At 35.4% G+C, this 24,472-nt stretch overlaps 1 protein-coding gene across 1 annotated transcript in view; it reads left to right on the forward strand.

The window, feature by feature from the left end:
• Positions 1-24,472, forward strand: part of CFAP54 (cilia and flagella associated protein 54) — a 119,164-nt gene that overhangs the window by 12,088 nt on the left and 82,604 nt on the right. Inside the window, exons 4-20 of the mRNA XM_076328672.1 lie at positions 1,290-1,461; positions 3,302-3,360; positions 4,680-4,823; positions 5,258-5,371; positions 5,471-5,572; positions 12,270-12,468; positions 13,549-13,644; positions 14,774-14,886; positions 15,003-15,171; positions 15,813-15,898; positions 17,876-18,010; positions 19,057-19,186; positions 21,088-21,146; positions 22,161-22,289; positions 22,982-23,129; positions 23,944-24,018; positions 24,102-24,223. Coding sequence (XP_076184787.1) covers positions 1,290-1,461; positions 3,302-3,360; positions 4,680-4,823; positions 5,258-5,371; positions 5,471-5,572; positions 12,270-12,468; positions 13,549-13,644; positions 14,774-14,886; positions 15,003-15,171; positions 15,813-15,898; positions 17,876-18,010; positions 19,057-19,186; positions 21,088-21,146; positions 22,161-22,289; positions 22,982-23,129; positions 23,944-24,018; positions 24,102-24,223 — 2,052 coding nt within the window. The remainder of the gene's footprint in view (positions 1-1,289; positions 1,462-3,301; positions 3,361-4,679; positions 4,824-5,257; positions 5,372-5,470; positions 5,573-12,269; positions 12,469-13,548; positions 13,645-14,773; positions 14,887-15,002; positions 15,172-15,812; positions 15,899-17,875; positions 18,011-19,056; positions 19,187-21,087; positions 21,147-22,160; positions 22,290-22,981; positions 23,130-23,943; positions 24,019-24,101; positions 24,224-24,472) is intronic.

The following is a 24,472-nucleotide window of genomic DNA, read 5'->3' on the forward strand; positions in this document are numbered from 1 at the left end:
TGGTGGATATTTCAAAATAAAGTAATGCAAGTTATTCTGTGATCAAGAACAACAAAAGGAAATCGTAGGCATCTCCTGTGTATTGAGCTAATCAAATTCATATTCCTCTAGTCAGAGTTAGACTGTAAATAGGTGTTTAGTGAGGCAAAAAAGGCAGTTTGCTTAAAAGCTGGAAGCAGATGTCATGATAGAAGACATACTCTCTTTGTATTATTTTTTTGTTTTTCAAAAATAGTCCAGCTTCCTAGAGAGAATATGATCAAAGACTATGTTAATCCATTTTATTTTGTTTTTTTAAAAATGCTTTGTAAATAAATTTGAAATTCCAGAGATGGTTTCTCCTGTTTTCTATATGTCTGCTTAGACCTTGAACCAATCATAGTGCCAGATGTTATCATGAGTCTGTACTGAAATGCCCGTTCTGTAACTTGGCCTTTAGACACTGAGATATCCCTACATTTTCAGATATGGAATCTAGTTTGACAATGATCTCTACAATTGGAAATGGATAATGATGTGTCAAATGATTACATCTAAAGGCTTTATATGTAAATTTTTTTGCCAGGTTCCTGCAGCTAGCTTTTGTTTTTTAATGTAACACTAAGGAAATCACAGAAATGAAGTTCCAGGGCTTGAAACTTCCAGTTTCAGTGAATTAACTGCAAAAAATAATATAATTTCAAATATTATCAGGTTAGTAGGCTTCTGAGAGGTTGATAGTTACTGACTGGCCATGTCCCACTTAGCTCCTTTTCTCACATGTTGGTTTGTTCAGATGATACTCTACTCCAGACAAGACAGATCACATTACGTTGGGTATTACAAGGAAGAGAAGGAACAATGCATCTGTAGAAAAGAAAAATAATGGATGAGAGTGAGAAATAAGATATCTGTGATACAGATGGAGAAGTGCAGAAAAGTTAAGAGTTGCCTTAATTTACAGAGGACATCTACAGAGAAGCCAAGAATTAAAGCCAGATTCTTTGAATATCAGTTTAATGCCTCATTTATCCTTTCTCCCTATGCCCCTTTCAGCAGCCCTAGTGCACTAGGTGCATTTTTATCCTGTGACGCAGTGGAAACTGACTCATGCTAATGGTACAGCAACCTTAAAGCTTTAGCAGTTTCTCCATATTCTAATTCTTATTTCAATGTCACGCTGATTTTTTTCTGGTATGCTTGATCTCTTAATAATCACCATTTTGTTGTACTTTGCTGATGTCAAAACTGATGTATGCATCTATTTTATCTCTATATATTAATTTTACATGTGTTTCCATATGTTTTAGTTCCATGCTTTGCAAGAGAGGAATGTTTGCATTTATCAGATGATTTGCAGCAGTGACAGAAATCTCCAGAATCAAGGGTCCCTGCAGACTTGTTTCAATGTCTTGTCCTCATTACGACTCACTATGCAAGTGGCTCTACCTCAGGAGAATTTGTGTTGGCTTATCTACAATGGTACCTCAGGCTTTCCATTTACATTTCTTTGCTAAGCAAACCTGTGGAGGGAAACTTTATACATATTCTTTATGGTCAACCTAAGGGTCATGAATAAATCTCTAGTTAGTCTTCAATCGCAGTAGGGGTTTTTTTGTTGTTGTTGTTTTTTTCCCCTCCTAAAATAAGGGAATTTTAAACTGAAGTTTATACATAGTGTGCCTTTTTCAGATGGACTGTTGTAAAAGTAATGGCTTTTTCATTATAGCTGTGGTTAATGTGTACTAATAAATGAAATCTAACAGCAAAATAAGGGCATTTTTTGAGTGAATCCTGATTTTAAAAAAACCTCATAAGATTTTTTATCAATAAAATGTTTGTGTTAATGGGTTTGGTTTTTTTCTTTTTAAAAAGGGGATTGCCGATCTAAGAGTAGAAAATTATTGTCTGTCCATGATATTACATCTTTGTATTTTTTTAAAATGATCTTTAAGGCTGGAGTTAATAATAAAACTATTCTAAAAAATAGCATATGACATTTAAGAATTTGAATCTCTCTGTATATGATTTTTGTGTGCTACTTATAAATGCTTGAATTAGGAAAAAAGATGAGGAAAAAATGGAACTTCCATGAACTAAGTACACAGAGAATGGTGTATGAAGATTTTTATTTCAAGAACAACAACAGTATATTTTTGCTTTGAAAGGCAATGTTATTTAGTCAGAAGTTAAAAGACTATTATTAATTCGTTCTACTATGGTCAATTGTTGCAATAGAAATTGAGGAGATAATGTGTTTTTAATTTAATTTTGGAAAATTTACTTTCTTTGAGCTATAATTGGTCAAAATTCTTATCCTTTTGTTTTGCTGGGACTGCCATTGCCCTCAGTCCCTACTTTTGAGGTGTGGTTTTTATGGGAGAAGAATTGAAATTAAAATACACTCACCTGCCATTCTTAAGTCCCACTACCTGTTTGTGGGACAGGTCTCTGTACCAAGCCAATAATCTGATTAGAAGTAAATGTTAGGTGATAACTTAGATTTTTCCCAGTTCCTGAGCATTTTTCTGCAATTTCTGGCAATAGATTTTGTGTCTCATTACACATTTGACTGATAAAAAAAAAATCTTCCTAATCCTTGCTCAATTCTTGCTTATTTGGATAATAACACCCTTCTATCTATGACAGTTGACATTGTGATGCCTCCACTGCCACAGGTGTCCCTTTCTGAACATTTGTACAGACAGAAGAATAGACTTCCCCCCCGCCAGAACCGCAATGTCTTTTATACTTCTAGGGCTGATTTTTGAAAAGCAATTTTGTGACATAGCCTAAATTAAGTACATTTTTGACAGGATTTTATTTGTAAGTCACTTTGATGCTTTTGAAAATTCTATTCACAATCAATTTTCTTCATTTTACTTATCATACTTAATATCACGTAATAGTGCTGGTGTCTGCTTGGAGAGTGCCATGACAGACTAAAAGAATCACATAAGGTAAGGTCTGTGAGGAGAGGTAGTATTTTTTTTTAAAGAGGCTGGCATTTGGGAATAAAATAAGATTTTTCTCTCTATCAATTACTTAATAAAAATTTGATATAGTGCGTTTTTAAGATTTCATTCTTTTATGGTACTACTTCATTGTGTAGGTATTTTTGAAGCTAATATCGCCCAAGAATTTAATGGCTTCATCTTCTCTAATTTAAAAGTAGTTATAGAAAAACTACTAGTTTATTTTTCAGCCTCTGGAAATAACAACCCAGATATTAAGAAGAAGTTTCAGTTGGTTAGCATGACAAATTTCATGTAGGATTATAGAACTTACCTGTTTTTTTACTTATTTTATTTTCTTTTTGCAGGTACTATTCATATTTACACCATATGCAGACATTTGATGATGAGAGGTCAGTCTGCTAAGGTATGGCAAAATAAATAGAAACATTTGAAAAATTTACAGAAGATTGAAAAATGCACCTGTATTTTGCATAATACTGTACCCTGACATATCTATTTCATTGTCATTGCCAATAGTAGCACTTTGTCACAAGGGAATAAATGTCTAGATTGCAAAATGGCCAATTTCTAAGCCCTCGTGTCTTTATGCTCCTTCCTCAGTTGTGGCATGGAGCCCAGCATAATGTCTTGCTGGTCTTTGAGATGGGATATGTTAGACTGTTTCAGAGGGCTCTAGATGCTTTTTTTTGCGCAACTGTATCAAATCCCAAGAATTGGTCTTTTGTTTTGTAAAATGTGGAAATGTACTGACACCTGGTGGCTAGGTTTTTAGTTGTAAAAAACCTTGGCCTTTCCCCTCTGCCTTTTTCTTTTCAACTATGAATGCAATTTTTGTTTGTCTTAGCTTTACTTTTTTCTCCTAAAATTTGAACAGAGTCTGGCTCAGCCTAGATCCAGTATATTTTCTTATCTGTTGGTTATATTAATCTTTCATTGAGCAGGAAAGATTTTTTTCTCTTTGAACAACTTTTATTGAAATCAGAAGTGATTTAGCACCTCCTTTAATGTATTCAGGCTTTTGCTATACAGGAAACAGAGGAACTGATCGTAGGCATTTCAGATTCTTTTAATTCAGACAAAAAGAAAATCCGTATATTGACTTAATTTAGGACTAAGGTTGTGCGTATTTTGTGTACCTCAGGGAACAGCTGACCCAAAGAAAATACAAGGGGAAGATATTGTTCAATCAATTTAGTAGGACTAATTCTTAAAATTAGGCTGCTGCAATGACTATGTTGGCCCTAAAGTTAAAAGCCAATAGTGTAGTTCCATGGTTGTAAATTAATCTAAGTGCAGGCTGTCACCAAAGAAGGCAGACTCCATTGCATCCCAAATAAGCTTGCTGATCTAGTTGAAAACTTAGAAAAAAAAGATCACTAGAGCTGACACAAAGGAGAGGGAGAACTCTCAAGATAAGAGCAGATGAGAGAGAAGGGCAGGACCTCTGTCTGGTGGCAAGGCTATAGTGAACTGGAGTGGTTAAAGTAGTTTGGAAACTAAAATATGATGCTTGACCACAGTTTCAGATGGGAAAAAAACAATAATATGCAGGAGGAATGCTTTGTAGTCAATAAAACATGTTAAAAATTAATACAATTTCTGTGATTTTTTTTCCTCTTTTAATTTGTTCTACCAGGTGAGGATAAATCTTTGTATGTGTCCTTTAGTATATTTCTATAGTTTAAAATGCATTCAGTTTAAAACTGGATTTCTTCAATACAGGTCCTGGAATACTTACTGTGGGCCAGTATATGTATGGAATCATCCATTCCACTCTTATCTGTACATTATTTGACGTGGAGAGCCACCCTATATACTGCAGTCTCTCAGTGTTATTTTGACTGTCAAGCCGGCATTCATGGAGAGGTATCCTGATTTACCATACGTAGCATTTCAGATGCAATCAAATGGGAAATAAATACTTATTTAAATATTCCTGCTTATTATCAGCTTGTATGTATTTGGAGTTCTGTCCATATTCCAAAATTTACCTGCAAAGTGGAGGTGTGTTTCCACATGTAAATGAGTAATCAATTCATAGTTAAATGCAATAGTACTTCCTAATATAATCATAGTCATAGACTTCTAGCATTAAGTAGTGGCCAGCCCCCCTGCATATATACAAAAGCTATTTTGCAAAGGTTTTCTTTTCCTTTTCAATTACTATTCATGACGTGGCTTTCATTGCAGCTCTTTGCAGTTGTCTGAATTCAAGAATGATATGATTCTAAAATTAAATACCAACATACAGAATTTGAAAACAGAGTATAAATTTTTTTTTTTTTTAATACTTTGGACAGATATTTGCTCGCCGTGGTCTGATTAAAATTGATGAACTGAAGCAATTAGAAAATATCACTTCTTCGCTGGAAAATTCAGAGACAAAAAAGATTTTTAGAGAGGCCACTCTAAAGGTATCATTCTGCAATTCATTATAAACAGGTAGAGTAGTTACAATCTCTATGAAAAGAACATGTTACACAGTTATTTACTTACTTTTTTCTTTGTGTCAGATGTCAGTAATGATTTTCAAGAGAGCAGTATATGAATCCAGAAGAAAGCCAAAAAGCTGCTTTCGACCTAAGTTAAGAGTTAGCCTGAAAGAAGCACAAAATGTAAGTCTAACATTTTGTATAATCCTTCTCTGTTTACTATTTGCCTGTGGTGAAGTGAATATATGATATAGTTCTAGTTAATATACATGGTGCTATTCACAAGGAGAAAGTTTTACTCTTTCAATTTCAGAGTTAACATAATTTTTTGTTAAAATCCAGAAAAAATTTGAAAGGAGGGAAGATGTAGTAATTACTACTTTAGAAAATACTGATTTTTCTAGCATTTTTTTGTTTAGCAGTTATGTTAGCAAGAAAAATAAGAGAAATCTTGTTCAAATTCGTACCAAGTGTATGGGAGTCCTGAGTTTGCCCTGCTGTGTTAAATAACTGTGAAGATAAAGGGGTTCTTTGAAAAAAAGTTACTGTGTTTTTGAAGTTTTTTGTACTTACATGGGAGAACTCTCTTAAGTCTTGAGAGATTGTCTTGAAGGTCACTTACTTTTCTGCAAGATACCATGAATTAGAGAAAGGCATCCAGTATACAAAGTAGACTTTTAAGGAAGTAATGAATTTCCTCAAATTTCACTCTTTCCTTGTGTTCTTTACAGCCAGTGTCAAAATTCAGTGATCCATTGGGATAAGAATTATAAATAATCAAAGAAAATGCTTTTTTGTGTGAGTGCATTGTCCCTTTTTTGGTCCCTTTATGCAGACTTCAATATGTCAAACTTTAGTAGTTAAGTTTATCTTTATGCCATTATGCTACTATGTGGGGTCGTAATGGTTGTGCATCTTACTTAGATTGTATCATCCATTTTTGGTCATAGGTCAATAGGTCTTTTGAATTCAAGACCTCTCCTAGATGCAGGACTGCACGGATAGAACAGAAAGTTCTCATTTTGATTTCACTGTGCCAAAGAGGACGCCTCTATCTGAGTGGTTCTTCCCTTTGTGATGGACAGATGGTTTTTCTGCTTTCCTACTGTTTGCAATTGTTATTTAAATAAATATAATTCCTGCAGTATTCCATAGGAAGCTGGCAGAGAGGAGCGACTGAAAGTACTAATCAGCACGCTCCCAAAACCACACTCTTTTACTGAGTAATATTGCTTGCTCATTGGGATGCTTTGCACCCTTGTAAGCAAAAGATAGAGATCTCTTTGGAGTGTGACACTCTTTTGTGATAAAAAGCATTATTCTGTGGAATATTGTTAGCTGATGGTGATATAAATATAGATAGTTTGGTTTTATGGAGTAAATTATTTTCTTTTGCAAATACTGCATTATGAAGAATTGCAGTATTGTAGGAGTGAAGATGTTGGTTGCATGCGACTTCTGGAAGTCATTTAGTCCAGCCTCTGACTTGAAGCATGACTTTTGCCAACAACAGATCAAATCAGCTGTGGCTTTGTCTTCAAAACCTTCAATGAAGGAGATTCCCTAGTCAATCTAGATAACCTCTTCCAGTACTGCACTACCCTCCTAATTAACATACTTCTCCTAACGTCCAGTCTGCAAGTCATCCCTGATGCTTTCAGAGTCATCTGAATTGAAGTCATCTAGTCCAGTCCCCCAAAGTTGAAACTGTGGTCATTACTCCTTGTTATTCTATCCGTTTCTACTCAGAAGAGTTTGGCTTCTTTACTTTATCAGTCTTCTTCAAGTAGTTGTGGGCAGCTATTAGGTCATCCATTAGCCTCCTCTTTGCCAGACTAACTAAGGCTTCCTCAGCCTATTCTTTGACATTTTATGCCCCTAATCATCTTGATAGACCTCCACAGGACCCTGTCCTGTTTCTTAACATTCTTCTTACACAGAGGAGCCCAAAAGTGGACATAGTACTCTAAGATGGAGCCTCATGAGTTTCAAGTAAGGGAAGAAAATAACCTCTCAATGTGCTGTTTACACTTCTTCTAGCGTAACCCAGTCTGCAGTTTGCCGCCTTTGTGACAAGAGGACACTGCTGGCTCAAGTTTAACAACCAGGTCTTTTTTGGCAGCGCTGCTACTCCAAAAGTTCGTTTCCAGTCTGTACAGATGCGTTCCTCCTCAGATGCAGAGCTTGACACTTTTCCCAGTAGAACTACTTCCTCAAGTTTCTCAAGGTCTCCTTGGACTGAAATTCCATCATCCTTTAATTCTCATGGTGTAGATATAGATCCATTACATATGTACCTCATAAGAAAATGGCAAAATTGAGGAATCTCTTTGCATTTTTTGAAAGACAAAAGGAACGAGATACTACAAAGTGACATTTTCTTTGCCACAGTTTATCTGGTGCTAGAACAGATTCAAACATTCAGAGCTGAACAAATAGGTTAAATCTGGATTTTTTTGTTCATATTTATCTAATTTATTAATAAAATACTCTGGGATAAGCTACATGTAAAAACATGTACAGCACTAGGTACAGTAAAAGCCAAATAATTTGAAATAAAAACAATGTATTTTCTGTCTTTAATTGTTCAATATTGATATCATTTTTATTTAATTATTTCTTTGCCATTAGTCTATATTATGGGTTTTTTTAAAAGAAAATTGGCTGTATTAGAAAGACTTATCAGAAGCAACTGAGATTGCTCATTTGATACTGCTTATGGTTAATAGTAAAATTATAATGAAGTTATACCAATATGTTACAGATGTGATCTAATTGTATTGAATGCTTCTGTTACATAAGTTATTCATCAAAGCTTTTTAAAAGATTATCTGATACTTCAGTTTCAAATCATTGACTTGAATTGTAATTAGTATTAAACAGTTGCATGGACAGCACAGTTGATCTGTTCCAAACCTCACTTACTGGAAATTTCCCATTATCCAAGATAGGGCCCAAACCTCAACATGTTCAAGTATGTGTGGTTTGCACATATAAAGGTACTGGTCAACTTTCTCAAGGTCAGTTGATTCTGGAAGACTTAAGTACTTCTGAATGATGGTCATCTAAAAGTCTTAATGAACAATTAGGATATTAGGAACTGTCGTGGTTTAACCACAGCCGGCAACTAAGCACCACACAGCCGCTCACTCACTCCCCCCTGGTGGGATGGAAGAGAGAATCGGAAGGGTAAAAGTGAGAAAACTCGTGGGTTGAGATAAAAACAGTTTAATAGGTAAAGCAAAAGCTGCGCACGCAAGCAAAGCAAAACAAGGAATTCATTCACTACTTCCCATCGGCAGGCAGGTGTTCAGCCATCTCCAGGAAAGCAGGGCTCCATCATGCGTAATGGTTACTTGGGAAGACAAACGCTGTAACTCCAAACGTCCCCCCCTTCCTCCTTCTTCCCCCAGCTTTATATGCTGAGCATGATGTCATATAGTATGGAATATCCATTTGGTTAGTTGGGGTCAGCTGTCTCAGCTTTGTCCCCTCCCAGCTTCTTGTGCACCCCCAGCCTACTCGCTGGTGGGGTGGGGTGAGAAGCAGAAAAGGCCTTGACTCTGTGTGAGCGCTGCTCAGCAGTAACTAAAACATCCCTGTGTTATCAACACTGTTTTCAGCACAAATCCAAAACATAGCCCCATACTAGCTACTGTGAAGAAAATTAACTCTATCCCAGCCGAAACCAGCACAGGAACTCAGCATGCTTTCAAATAGGGTGTTTGCTCATCAGGCACCTGTCATGTTACTAGGAACCTATGTCTGTCACATACCAGGAATCTCATATACCTGATCTCCAGAAGCTTGAGAAATCTTCAGTAATTGATTTTGTTCTGCAGTGTCTGTTTGACTTTCTGACAAAACTGAATGCCTGAAGTTAACAACAAATTGTTAGAAATTACACTGTTCATAACTCCCCCGCCAAAAGTCTTTTGCTTCTAAAATGCTTCATTACCTTATTTAAGAAGGAATAGTATTGAATTTTCTTATTTGTTTCTGCATGTCTTTTGTAGTTTTACAAGATTTGTTGAATCATGTAAAATCTGAAAGCACTGTTTTAATAATTATTTCAGCATATTTTGTAGGTTTATTAAGTGTCAGGTAAATGCAAAAATATGGGACATTTATTTTTGCCTAATGTTTTGACTTTCAAAACAATTTCCTTTTTTAATTATAGAATATGTACATTGTAGCAGAACGGTTATATTTAGAGCTCAGTCCAGCATGTTACAGAGCACATTATGCTTGGACTAGCAAAGAATGAAAGCTCTTCCTTCTCTTCTAGTATGTATGCAGTGGAATTTGGTTTTGTACTTAAATCACCTTGAAAAATGGAAACAAGCTAGTCTAATCTATTTAGTTTAAGTTAGCTTTCACTTTGAGGTTCTTCTGCACCAGTGCAATGTTTGTTTTCTAAACATGACAAGACAATGCTTATGCAAAAATATTATTAGTAGTAAATTCCATGCCCATTCTGCTCTGCATTTTAACGAAGGTATTTAAACAAAACCTGCAATTTGTGCTTAGCCTGTCGTGGAATATATGGGATGTATATTGCTTTCTGCTTGCATAGATCAGATTCCTAGATTGGGCTCATAAAAACAAATCCGCAATGTGGGGAAAAAGATATGTTGAATACAATGACACAAAATATTAAAAAAAATGTATAGTTTGCGTTGAAATTTTTTTAGTCTGTGAATATCATTACGAGGATTTATTAAAAAAAATGTTGAAAATTTGTTTTGGAGTTATTTTACTAGGAGAATGTACATCATGGAATCACAAAATGGTTGAGGTTGGAAGGGACTTCTGGAGGTCATCTGGTCCAACCCCTCTGCCACATAGAGCTGGTTGCCCAGGACCATGTCCAGTCAGCTTTTGAATATCTCCAAGGATGGAGACTCCACAACCTCTCTGGGCAACCTGTGCCAGTACTCGGTCACCCTCAACGTGAAAAAGTGTTTCCTGATGTTTAGAGGGAGCCTCAAGTGTTTCAGTTTGTGCCCATTGCCTCTGATCCTGTCACTGGGCACCACGGAAAAGAGCCTGGCTCTGTATTCTTTGCACTCTCAGGTATTTACATACGTTGATGAGATCCCCGCTGAGCTTTCATTTCTCCAGGCTGAACAGTCCCAGCTCTCTCAGCCTTTCCTCATAGGGGAGATGCTCCAGTTCCTTAAACATCTTTGAGGCCCTTCGTTGGACTCTCTCCAGTATATCCATGTCTCTCTTGTACTGGGGAGCCCAGAACTGGACACAGTACTCCAGGTGTGGCCTCACCAGTAGAGGGGAAGGATGCCCTCCCTTGACCTGCTAGCAATACTTTGCCTAGTACAGCCCAGGGTACCGTCAGCCGCCTTTGCTGCAAGGGCACATTGCTGGCTCATGTTCAACTTGGGTGTCCAGCAGGACCCCCAAGTCCTTTTCTGCCAAGCTGCTTTCCAGCAGGTGGCCCCCCAGCGTGTGCTGGTGCATGGGTTTGTTCCTTCCCAAGTGTGGGACTTTGCACTTCTCCTTGTTGAACGTCATGAGGTTCCTATAATCTGTTGAGGTCTCTCTGGATGGCAGCACAACCCTCTGGCATATCAGCCACTCCTCCCAGTTCTGTGTCACCTGCAAACTTGCTGAGGGTTATGGAAGACAGTGTCAAAGGCCTTACTGAAGTTTAGGTAGACAATATCCACTGCTCTCCCCTCATCTACCAGGCAAGTAATTTCAACATAGAAGTTTATCAAGTTGGTCAAGCATGGCTTCCCCTTTGTGAATCCATGCTGACCACTCTTGATGGTTTTGTTGTCCTTCAAGTGCCTGGAAATGGTTTCCAGGATTAGCTGCTCCATCAGTATCCAATAGTAACTATCTTTTGGTTTTACTTTAACTATACTCCCAGCAGAAATAGTTCCTCTTTCTTTGGAAAAGACAGATAGTTATAGTATTGATGAGGCTCACCCATTATATAAGTTATTTGAAAACAAAAATAACCCATTAGCTTTAATACTCTAAATGCTGTCAGATATTGAACAGATCAGTTTTTTTAATCAGGTACACATCTGAACTTGTCTGTAAGTATTAATTTGGAAGCTAAAATAAAGGATGTGGATCCAGCAAAGCGAGAAGGAAATTCCTAAATTTTTGTCTAGTTAAATGTGCCTAGAAACCAATCTAAAGTGTTTTTATTTGGGAAAATGCCAAATAAATAGAACTGAAATGTTGATGGATTATGAGCAACATTTTAAAGTACTCTAGCTCTGATTTACTTTATGTCTGCTAGTGGTTTGGTAACCATGTAAATAGAACGTTGAAATAAAATTTTATAATAAAATTTTATAATATTTTCTTACATAGATCTCTGATTTCTTAGCTGTCAGTAGTGCTAATATATTTTTGTGTGTTCTGCCTTGTATTTTTATGTTGTGCTGTTTGAAATGTGCAAGTGAGAGAATATAATAGTGTTTTGCTTTTACTGCAGTGCTAAGCATCCTAATCTTTCTCTGATTTTCTGCAAAGTATGTAGAACTTAGCTCCTTATGGTCAAGTCTGTATCATTATAAGGAGAGATCTGGGTAGCTTTAAACTACATGGCCTTAATAGTCTCACTCATAATTTCTATTGTATTGTTTTCTAAGTAAAATACCATGCAGCAGTGCATGTGGTTGCTATGAAATTATGGCACTTGTTAAGTACTGTACCCACTTACCATGAGGCTTTGCTATACCTTTGAAGCATGAAATTCATAACAACAATATATTTTACAGTATATTATTTTCTGTTTTAAATGTGTACTTACTTTCTGATGGACAACTGTTTTGAGAGAAATCTTGCTTTGTGGTAACTCAGTTTAGATATTGCAAGGCTTACATTACTTTTTCTTTCTTAGTTGCCATGGCCTCGCACTACTACCGAACGGCTGCTGACAGAAATGTTTGATGGTGCCGCAGCTCAGTTCCTTGCCATCCTGGAAGCTCTGTCTGATAGTAGCAGGCGTGTGTTGTGCCCTGCTCTACCTGTTCCTGATGAAATTGAAATTCGTGATGTCATTTCAGAGCTTTTTTTTGCAGGCCTGGAAATCCTCTCAGGTAACAGCATAAAGAAGCAAAAAGAGTGTTGGTGAGGAGCCCACACCTCCATTTTATTAGTTTTTTTCTCTGCTATAAAAGAAAGAACTTGCCTATTTAATTTATAACAGTAGCACCTGTAAAAGCAGGCGATCTTTTTTTATCTTCATAAAATTTAAGATAAAAATCTGGGCCAATCTCTTATCTGTTATATCAGTAAAAATATACCGTAATTTATGTATATGTTTTCTGAATAGGATGGAGATCACTTTCTTCATAGCAGTCTGTTCAGTGCTGTGCCTTGCATTTGTGGCTAAAACAGTGTTGATAACATGACAGTGTTTTGGCTGTTGCTGAGCAGTGCTTGCACAGCGTCAAGACTGTCTCTCCAACCCTCCTCCCCCCAAAAGGCCAGTAGGCTGGGGCTGGGCAGGAATTTGGGAGAGGGCATAGGTGGGACAGCTGACTGGAACTCATCAAATGACTATTCCATGCCGTATGATGTCATGCTCAGCAATAAAACCTGGGGCTAAGGGGGAGGATGGGGGGACATAAGTGGTTATGGCGTTTGTCTTCCCAAGCAACTGCTACACATCCGGAGGCCCTGCTTTCCAGGAAGTGGCTGGGTATCTGCCTGACTATGGGAAATAGTGACTAAATTCCTTTTTTTGCTTTGCTTGCACACACAGCTTTGGCTTTTCATATTAAACTGTCTTTATCTCAGCCTGTGAGCTTTTCCATCTTATTTTCTCCCCTTGTCCTGTTGAGGAGGAGGAGTGAGAGAGCAGCTGGGTGGGGGTCTGGAAGCCAGGCAAGGTCAACATACCGTGGTGTTTCATGTATTTTTTTTTTCAAAAAAATCACTCAAAGTTAGATTTAAAAACTTGAGAAAAACACTGGACTTGATGATTTCTTCCAAACGTTTTTTACTGGGCTCTGGACTGAATATAGCCATAGTTATAGAGATATTTTGTTAATAAAAGAACCTGTAGAGACTAAATACACTTCAGAATCATATTTGCTTGATATGATTACTGGCTAATTGGAATCTAACAAGTCAAATACAATATAAACTGATTTAACGAATTGTCTATATTAAAGGTGGAGTGAGCAGTACTGGTATTCAAGGAAGTCATTGCACTAATCATTTTGGTATAATTAATGCATCATCAACCCTTCTGCAGTTGATACTAACAGGTAAACTAACTTTGAATTTTCAAAGGATTCTGTACCCAGTGATGCAAATGCTTGGTGAGCAGAATTCATTTTCATGTTAGTAGCAGTTCTATGCATAAAGGGACTGCAAAATGCTGTCCTCTTTGCGTGAGATATGGCTTAGCATTATATGTATAAACAAGCATTCAAAAGGGATTATGTACAGATATCATTATGATTTTCTTAACACAAGTGTTATTTAAATAGCATATAGTATTATATGGACATTGTAATCACATACTGTTCAGCATAGGAATTCATCTAGATATGTTAATGCCCCTAAACAATCATTCAAAGGCCAAATTCTGCAATGCTGTCCTGGTACATTTTTATGGAAGAGAAGTGGGATGCAGTAACAGAAGGACTGTCATAAGCTTGTTGAGATCCTTGGACCAATCATTGCGCTGCTTTGGAAAATAACATCTGTCTATTACTAAGTTAATGTTGCTAACATCTTTTAGCCGAGTGACCACATGCCCAAGTGATATGACAATGACTGTGGCATATTCTTAGGACTGCAGAACACTGCTGAATGTATTAGCTAAGACACTTGCTTAGAGTTCCAAGAACCAGGAAATCCCTTTTCTGCCTTACTGTGGTTTGAATAAACTTGAAGAGTGAGAAAATAGGCTCCCTATGTGTACATGCACATTTTCTGATACAGTAATGAGAAATGCTCACCTAGCTTGCAAGAAATTGTTCATGTTTCAGAATAAATAACAGATGTTATTTTTTTAACTAAATTTCTGGGAAGAAGGGTCGTTATGGGGTGGTACCCAGGTTTATGCTTTTTCTGCAACAGAAAGGACTAGGTCCTTGATATCCTCTACACAGGTACTTTAATATCAATAATAGTACAGCCTCTTTGGAAGGTAACAGGACATTGCAGATACATCATTAAAGTACTATATAAGCATAGACATTACAGCAAAATAATAAAGCTATTGTATCTTGTTGAGCTATTAAAAAATCCTTCAAGATTATGCTGACTATTCAAAAACACATGTGGAGTTTTATCTTTGTATTTATCAATACCCAAATTATTGCTTAAATTACACTTCTGAATATATATACATAAAAAACAGATAAAATATTTTTGTCACCACTGCAGGAGAAAAGGGGGTGTCTGGAGATGCTGCTGTGAAATTTATAAAATTAGCTTTCAGCTATGAAGAGTGGGACGTGTTTGATTCTGCTATTGAATTCGTTATTAATTTTCTTCAGGTAATCCAGATGCTATTTAGACATTCTTTATGTAGTCTTTTCCTATGAGGGTAAGGAAGAGTATTCAAAGTACATATTTTAAAGACAAATTTCTGTTGTTCATTTCTGTCAATTAGGCTCAAGATGACCCAACATGGAAGAAAGCTGAAATGGAACTCAAACTTCTTACACTGATGCAACCTTTACTATTTCCAAGAAAATTTAAACATGGTTTTTCTGTTAGTGAAAATAATACCAAAGAAGCTAGGATGCCTCATGGTTCTGAAAAGAAGCAAACATTCAGAAGTTAGTGTTGCTCAGTTATAGCTGCTTTTTCATTTCAAATATTTTTGCAGCAAGAAATTTTGTTTATTATTTAAAAACTATTAATATGGTGCATGCAGTATTCTATGACAAAAACTAGCAATTGAGAAATTGCAACCTACTGAATTTTGTCCAGTTTTCATTTGCCAAAACATGACTTTGTACCATTTCCCTTGAGTGTGAAATAGCATGTATGTTTAACATACATCATGTTATATGCAAAGATGTAAAATGAATGGATGTTTTCAGACAGGTTTTCAGGAAAAAAGTGAAACAGACGTGTTTGACTTTCTTTTGTCCTTATACTCCATTTATGTAAAATTTCTTGGCATAGACACAAGAAAAACTTGTTAAAGCAACTGTAATTTAATTGTATAACATTCCAAAAACCTGCAAATATCTTGAAAACTTTCCATTTCCAAAAATTGCAATGCTCACTTTTCACAGAAAGTGAATAAACTTGGGAATATCTGTCCCCTTTGTATTTACTATTTCTTAGAGTATATTGTCTACTGGCATAAATTGGTAAGTCAATTCACTCAGATGTTTTCAAACATAGGTTTGTAACTAGAAATAACGTCTTGCCTTTCCCTTTTCTTCCTTTTTATAAACATTGAATGTAGAGGGTTCCTTAAAGCACGGAGAGCCTTCTCATGATCTTATGATTTTGGCAACGACAGTGTTTTCCTATGTCTCCACATCTAAGCAGGTATAATAAAATTAGAGAAATTTCTTCTGAATGAATCACATAGTCTGTAATGAATGCATATAATTTAAGACCAAAGGAATCAGTTGCATGATTAACAAACTACAAAAATGAAATAGCAAAAATGAAAAAATATACCCATAAGATGTGATCAATTTGTGATTTAAAAAAATAACGTTTCATTTTTTTTTAGATTTTATTGGTGCTGTGTACTCAGGCTACTTTAAAAATGTTTAATAGATATTAAATCCATTTGGAATATCATAGAGCTAATTGCATGTTTCAGCTAATCAAGCAGAGATCAAATTTCTGATTTAGGTGGGCAAGTATGCTCAGCTGTAGAAAACATTTCTGCAACATTTATAGAAATGGGAGCAGTGACCCTAAGGAATGATAATGCCTTTATAGCAGCAGTATGCCTGCAATTTAAGTTAAATTCTCATTGCAAACAAACAAACAAGCAGCAGCAACAACAAAACCAAAGAGAGCGGGACATTTTGTGCTGAAGTCTGTACTACAGAATAATCCCATTATATATCTGATGGTCTGTTCCCAGAGTAACCATTTTTAGCTCACTTGCTCAAACTGAGATTTCCCTTAATGTGTTACTGTGAGGGGAAACAAATTACAGTGCAATGCCTCCACTAGCATTTACACTAAAATAGTTTGTGATCCAAAAGACTAATGAAAAATTCTCCTTAGAAAAAATGTGTTCTGTTAACACGGCGTATGTCTTAACTGCAAAATTAATTTTAGTTTAGTTTAAATTTAGTTTGACTATAACTGGAGCACACACATTTTTTAGCTTTAGTGTAATATTTTCAGTCAAAATATCCTGCCTGTGAGGTAGTTATACCTTTAGATAGCATGAATTGTCATTTTTTTACGTGACCACTGTATTATGGAGGCAGGTTGCCTGGATTTAAGCTCTTCTGGCTCTTATACAGTTTCCCACAAATTTCCTCAGTGCCTAATCTGTCCAAGAAGAAAGACAAATTCTCCCCTGATTAACAGTGAATTCACTGATGGTGAAGTTACATGATATAGCTGAGCCAATCTAACAGCTTGCTGCCACCAAACGAGTGGCAAAAGTCATCTTGATTTACTTATTTTTCAGTCTTTTTCTCCCCTCACTTCTCAATATCAATATTCCTGAAATCTTACACTCATACATATGCGAGTGTACAGATAGTGTGGATATTGCAGGCTGGAGTTTCATTGCACCTGAGATACTAGTCCAACTCCGGTATAAATGGTGATAAAGATGTGTACTGATCCTTAATCACTGTTCAGAATGTGTTTAACACAGTGTAGACAGACTCTATTGCCTTTTAAAATGTGTTAATTAGGAGGTTAACTGAATAGAGTTTTGAATTTGTTAATTATTCTTTTCATAAGATGCAGATGAAAACATTTCTTTCAGTTGTTAGATATTCCACTCCAACCTTTTTTCTGGTTAATTTGTTCTTCACTGCTTCCTCATCTGAGATGCACCAACAACCTGTGGAAGTATTCTGTCAATACAAAATGAAACCTACTAATTTAGATCTTCTGCAAATATTTAAATACTGTAACAAAAAAAAAATCCCAAAGTTAATATAACTGTTAAATTACATTACTTAGTTTCCCTGGAATGTATTGACTATTATAACATTACACAGATAGTTAATTTGCTTGTCGCTCCCACATAATTTTCATCTCACTGCTTTCCTAGTCTGTGTGACTTTTAAGAGCTTGACAATAAAAAAGGAAATACAAAACCCCCAAAGTCTAAAACCACTTGTCTTGTTGGGAGGAAAAAAGCTTGGTGGTCTATCAGAAATTACTTTAAAAAACCTATTTCTTAAGCTTTCAAAATGTTGTCATCCCTTATAAGAAAGTTAAATATGATGATTTATTTACTTTGAAAAATTTTGAGAGTATTTATATACTGTATATACATACATGTTTCTAAAATTATGTTGTTTTTTTTCTTTCCAGGATATCCAACCTGACATAGAAATACTTGTTGATGTAATAATGTTTTTGTGGCAGAAGTGTAAAACAGGACTTCAGCAAATCCAAATGAGTGGAAGTGACTACTTAAAACATATCCACAAATATAAAGCTTACCAAGTACTCCTTATTATAATGTATTTCTCTTAATATGAGCGCAGTCTGTTATAGTAAAGCCAAGATAAAATACTGATCTCCAGTCTAAGTATATTTTCTTATGGTAAATGCAGATAAATCTTCTTCACTGAAAATGTGAATTGTATCTACACTTTGAACAGACTGTGCTCCCATACGCCAGTATCAAAATACGTCTTAGACTTCTCCCAGTAAAGTAACCCATTCTCTGCCAGTGGGCCATGACAGAAGCTAAAATAGTGAAAGCATTTGGGCATGATGTAAGAAGCAGCATTTGGTGTGTTGTGGTGGAAAATATCAATATAGTTCAAGAAAGTTCCCTAGATCAATTGAAGAAAGAGGGAAAAACCTTACAGCTTAATAGAAGGGACATGAGGGTCAACAGGATTTGGCCCACTTGATAGAGTCACAGCCTTACCTTGAACTTTTCCTGAGACTGAGAGGCTCCTGGTGAAATCCAGTCTTGTGAAGCATAATTTACGCTAGTTTCTCTGGGCTGCCAGTTGATGCTGACCAAATAGTTTCTGGAGGAGTTCATTTTGTGGCCCTGATCCCAATAAAAAAATTGTTGAGAGATTCACCAGAAAGTAATGTACAGTTACTTTCCTCTGTGTGTACAACAGGTGCATTCAGGTCTCTTTTATACTGTTTAAGTGGGAAGATACGGGGATAAATGAGAGGCAAATGATCAAATCTGCTGTAAGGCTTACCACACTGTGACAAGGTATACAAGTTGTGCCCATAGAACATTCATAAACCTTTCTAAAACAATAAAAATAAATGTTCTAAAATAAAGAAGTCTGCTGTCTGAAGAAATAGAGGCTTCAGAGCAGCACAAATTCAGCATCTCAGTCTGCTGGCACTCAAAAAAAGAAGTCAAATCCAAGAAAGGAGTTGTGTCCAGGTTTATGAATCTTTTTAAACAATTTTGGGTGCAAAACCCTATCTGCCTCTGTAATACATAAATATCTTCCTAAAGTTTGCTTTAACTCTGTCTTGATGCTTTTTCTTTCCCTTTCCCCCATTTTTAGTGGGTTCATGTACTCTGGATAATAAATGAAGTAATTCAGAAGAGCAGCGTAGCAGACACTAATGTTGTAATGGTTGCAGAGATAACCTTACGTCTAACTGCAATATTGGAAAATGTAGCTGATTCTACAAGTAAATCTAAGAAAAAAGCAGGTAAAGCTTTCAACAAAGATGTAGTTGTCTTTCAAGAATGAATTTAAAGATTGGAAGTTTTCTGAGTTGAAAACTTTTGCAAATATACATATTCAAAAATTGTTGTAAAGAGATTGTTGGGAGTAGAATAATAATTTTTTGTACATACAATTTCATCCATAATCAGAGCTAATGAAACCTGGTTTTCAAAGGATTTATGCCTTATTTCCTTGCCTTTCCAGTTCTGCTGAAGTACACATTTTGAATCACATCTCTTATGACTCACCCTTCCCACAGATGATCTACATGTCTCTTAGCCCCATCAGAGTAGCCTCAAATCACTCATATGTTCTCTGAATATTGGCTAGGCAGAAGGCAGCGTGTGCTGCAGCTCATTTGGAGTATTCAAGTGCTGGTTGACTACTGGCAAGCCAAACAGAAGAGGAAAATATTGAAGTCATACTGAAGCTTTTGCTTTTATTGGGCCATTAATTTGGATCTCTTGTCTACAGAAGTCTTGATTTTTGTGTAGGAATTCAATTGTCTTTGAAATTGAACTTAACTTGGCTGACATTATTGGGATATAATCAATCACATTAAACAAATTTCCTTACAAAACCTGACTAACACTGTAAAAATATGACTATTTAGACATACTTTTTAAAGTTCTCTGTTGTTGTGGATGAAGGATCTTGGAATATGAATCATATTTCTTGTAACTGTTTTGCAGTAAGTAGAGAATAGATTTTAAGGACACTTTTAGAGCATATCTAGGAACAGAAGAGAATGACAATACCTTTTGCTTTTTTTGAAAGTAAGAAAATCTTGGAACAGTACTATTCCATTATAAGGTAGAGTAGGTATTGTTTTCTGTGAATGTTATGAAAATCAGACCATTCTGGTGGAGATTGGATGAATCCTCATTGCAGCATCACTGCTATTCTTTTTCATTCAGTTTAAATATGTCTATTTGGAGGAAAAAACCCCCGAATAAATAGGAGCCATTGCTCAAAACAAGCTGATAAATAGCCAGTCAAGCACATTTGTGCTGAGAAGAGTCTTTTTACTGAATGAATGCTGAGTGAATATAGATTTTCTTATTTATGAGAAAGAGACAGTGAACAAACAGAAATAAACAGGCAAAAGTGGCACAAGGAGTACAGGAGTGACTAGAAGGTTGTCCCTCTGAAAGGGCAAAAAATGAATTTATTTCGGTGAAGAAATAAATTTTTTACAGGATAGAGGGCTGTAAACAAGAACAAAGAAACTGCTTCCTCTTGTTTTGGTTGCTTCCTCTTGTTTTGGAAAGGAAAACAATTCTGGATCCATTCTTTATAAATGAAAATAATTTAAACAATCCAAATGAACATTATAAGGGTGATAATACCCCTTCAAGGAATATTAAATTGAAATAGTGTGTATCATAAAAATATGACTTCACATATTGAAATAGTATATATCATAAAAATATGACCTCACGTATTTAAAAATCCTCCTATAAGTTAAATAAGCATTAAACCCACTGTGAATTGGATAACAATAGTTTTGAATTGCCTTAAAAATGGAAAATTGATCTGAATGCCACAACAGTGTGAGGAACTACAAAATGAGTCCAAGTTTCATTGACTTGGATATAATGTTGCTGTGAAATATAGTGTACATTTAAAAATACTACATTATTGGATAATCATATACTGAATTAGTGTAATTGTACATATGTAGCTATTGTGTTTAAACCCTGAAAAGCTTTTCAAGAAACAATATAATTACCTCTCATAGTCAAGTACTGAAGAACTGAATTATTGCCAGACTCTTAAGTTGGTAGTAGAGCTAATCAAATGGTACTAAAATTTTCTGAGTATATTTCATTTTCACTTTCTGATTTTCTTCCTATAAAAAAGGAAAAAGAAGTGCCTCTCTCTCGCAGGATGAAAGCTATGATATTCCTGAAATACTGATGGTAACGTCTAATTCATTTTCATTAATACAGCATTTTTTAATAGCATAAGAACACTTATTTCTGCTTGAATATTTTCATACAATTTTGTGTTTAGTTTTATAAAGTTGAAAAGTTTCACACAATCATGCTAGTGCAGAGGAAAAAAGAAAAGATATTTTTTCAAATGAAATAAAATTTGAAAATTTTCCTGTAGTCTTTTATAGTAATCTGTGATATGGAAGAAGTTTTAGTTGAAACTTTTTTTACAGCATGATCATACCGATTTCCACTGTACACTCTTTTTTATGCCAATGTATAGTACCAGCTTTAAATGGTTTAACAGCGCATTTTTTAAAGACACAAAGATACAAACTTTAGTCCTTGCTTCATTTAGGGAAATATTTTGGGTTATGCTTTTGTTTGTTTGTTTTTGTAAGGGTAGTGTGGAACAGATGGAACATCCTGAGTGTCCTTGCTTTGTTCAGTGTGTTCAGTGCTCAGCACTTTGCAGAAGTGTCCAATCAAATAGTTCAAAATTACTTAACTAAAACACATTAAGAAGAAAAGACATACATTAGTCTGAGGATTCAGGAATTTTGGCAATGTCTTAATGCTTACACACATGGAGAACCTTTAATTCAGTGACAGTCTACTTAAAAGTGTTGGTTTCTGAAAAATTAGTGTTTTCTTAACAGCATCTAATGGAACATTGAAAAACTGCTTGTGAAAAATACTGTGTTTGTCAACGTAATTCTCTATGTTCAGTTTCATTCTGCTATAAGCTAACTCTTTGAGTTAGTAAATTGTTTTTTGAGAGCTGAAGGAAAATCAGTCCTAAATTAAATAAAATGACTTGAAATTTAAAACATTGATATTAGTATATGAAAGCATGGGGAGCCGTGCCTATGTAAAAATTATTTGACAGAGTTTAAACTGCAACAGCTAAAAATAATAGCACTGTACTTTTGATAGTCCATAATATAGCTTTTAATGCTGTTATCTAATAAAACATGTTTCTATGTGTTTTCATTTCAGAAAAGTCCTATAGAACAATTACAAGTTGCTTATGAAAGTCTTGAAAAAGCAATTAATGGAATGAACACATCTCGCTTAATGACACTTCTACCAGATGGAAAGTCGATATTTGACAACTGCTGTACAAAGGTAAAGTCTGCAAAAAGCTACCCTGCAACAAAATCTATAAATAATGTATTGGATTTTGATGACACAAAACTCTGATTTTCTTCATACTTAGAAATCTTAGCATTATCAAATGTACCTCATCTTCCTGCTCCGTGTAAGAAGAGAATAGAAAAAATAAATCTCTGTGTAGTAGAAATAGCATTTTTCTCTTTCAGTAATAAACTATAAACTCTTTTAGGTTTTCTTTGCCATTTTCTTTTGGAAATAATTATCTTTTGTAGCTTTCTCCTATAAAATAAAAGCAGAAACCCTTTTCATATTTATTGCTTGCAACTGTTCATTATTAAAATTAATTTTTGCTGTTGAGGGGAGTTCAGATTTTCTAAATATTATCATTCTACACCAATATAATCTTTGTTTTGTGGACTGTTAACACAATAAAACAATTTTTTCTGCAGTTTCATATTTACTATTAATCCAGTTTCCTATTGATTCTCAGGTCTTGTCTAGTTTTCTTTGTCCATTATCCATGCTTTCTCTGTCTAGAAGTTCTCCTTCCTTCCATGCTTTCTTGAATGACTGTGTATTACACAGATATGACAAATTTCAGTGTTTGTCAATTTACTGAAATAATAATATCGATGTCAAGATAAATGCAGTAAGCTAAGTAATAAAAGTTTGTGTTTGCTTAATTGCCACTTCCTATTTATTAGGTGGACTCAAATGATCAGAATTTGAATTCTGTTTTGGGATGTGGTAATGATAAGACAGGAACAGGTAATGCTTTTGTAATGGATTTACACTTGGAGCTCGTTCAGGCCCAACATCGAGTAGCTGTGAAACTTCTTAAAATAGCACAAGGTAGGTTTCAGTAAAGCTAAATGATCTTCATAGCTTGATTAGAGTCCTCTGTTAATAAATTTTTGTAATACTAAGAAATAAAGGAGTATCTACTTTCTGAAGAGGAGCTGATGTTGGGCAGTTTGTATGCCACATACAGACAGAAATAATGTACTGAATTTGCAGAATTTAGATTTACCACATGATACTAGTCTCTAACCTCTACTCAACCAATGGGAGTTAAACTTTGCTGACAACTACTGGATTGGATTCCTAGACAGTTTGTTGTGGTATTTCCACTGTAATATTAACTGTTACAGTGTCAGTAAGGGAGACTTGGGGGATGCTCTGCAGAAATATTTTTTCTGTAATGCTAATTTTCTCTCTAGAGAATGACTTGAATATTTTATTCAGTGCTTTTTGTAATCTGAGTTTCTACTGTGAAGTTGTCCTTATCTCTTCCCAGTCAGCAGATATCCCACTCTTGCTAAATGCCTTCTGAAAAAACTCTACTTGGTTTCCCATTCCTGGTGCTTTTTTTTTTAAATTAAAAGCTAGTATTAGTTTGACACTGCAGAGCTCCCCTGTGCACTGCTCCTTATGATCAAACAAGATCCCTCTTTTCCTGTGATTTAGTAGAACTACTAAAGATGTTAGAGCATGAGGGTGGAATATTTTTAGTGGCATGATCAGTCCAAGAAATTCTCTTTGAACCAAAGAAAAGAACATGAGATGGAGCAGAGCTTTACTACAAAACTACGTATTAAGCCTTCTCACTGAAATTTTCTCGATAGCACTATCAGAATGAGTAATTCAGGATTTCCTTCCCACATAGGTGCTCAGAAGGATGACAGTCTTAAGTCTAGCAAGTCTCATGTGAAGAATATTAAAGATTTCCATTATTTAACAGGTAAGGCTTATTAATTAAGATTCTAGAAGTATAATAAATTATTGCTGCTGTTTTATAAATGTCTTAAAATATCTGTTTTACAGAGGCATTCATAATGAGAAAAATAAGAAAGAATAAGCTATCCAGAGCAATCTTTTTGATGCAAAAGGCTGCACAGAAGTTCCCTGAAGAGTTAACCACTTCTTCCCAAAGGCAGCTACTGGAGGTAATAAAAAAAATATGGTAGAAATTCTTTACCATTATCACAGTTTTTCATGTTCTTTATAATTAAGACTTGGATTACTCCTTCTTACAAAAAGAAGAAAAATGGAAGGAACTTGAGGGACATTGGGTGTTTTTAACTTCTGTTGTGAAATTTTCCCTGAGAAGTTTCATTACAATGAAGGAAGAAAGTGACTTAAAACAAGGAAAGAGCTCATCCCCAAATTTTGTGCACACAGGAAACCTGAAAGAT

Source organism: Aptenodytes patagonicus, chromosome 1 (genome assembly GCF_965638725.1).
Source record: "Aptenodytes patagonicus chromosome 1, bAptPat1.pri.cur, whole genome shotgun sequence".
Classification (NCBI taxonomy): domain Eukaryota; kingdom Metazoa; phylum Chordata; class Aves; order Sphenisciformes; family Spheniscidae; genus Aptenodytes; species Aptenodytes patagonicus.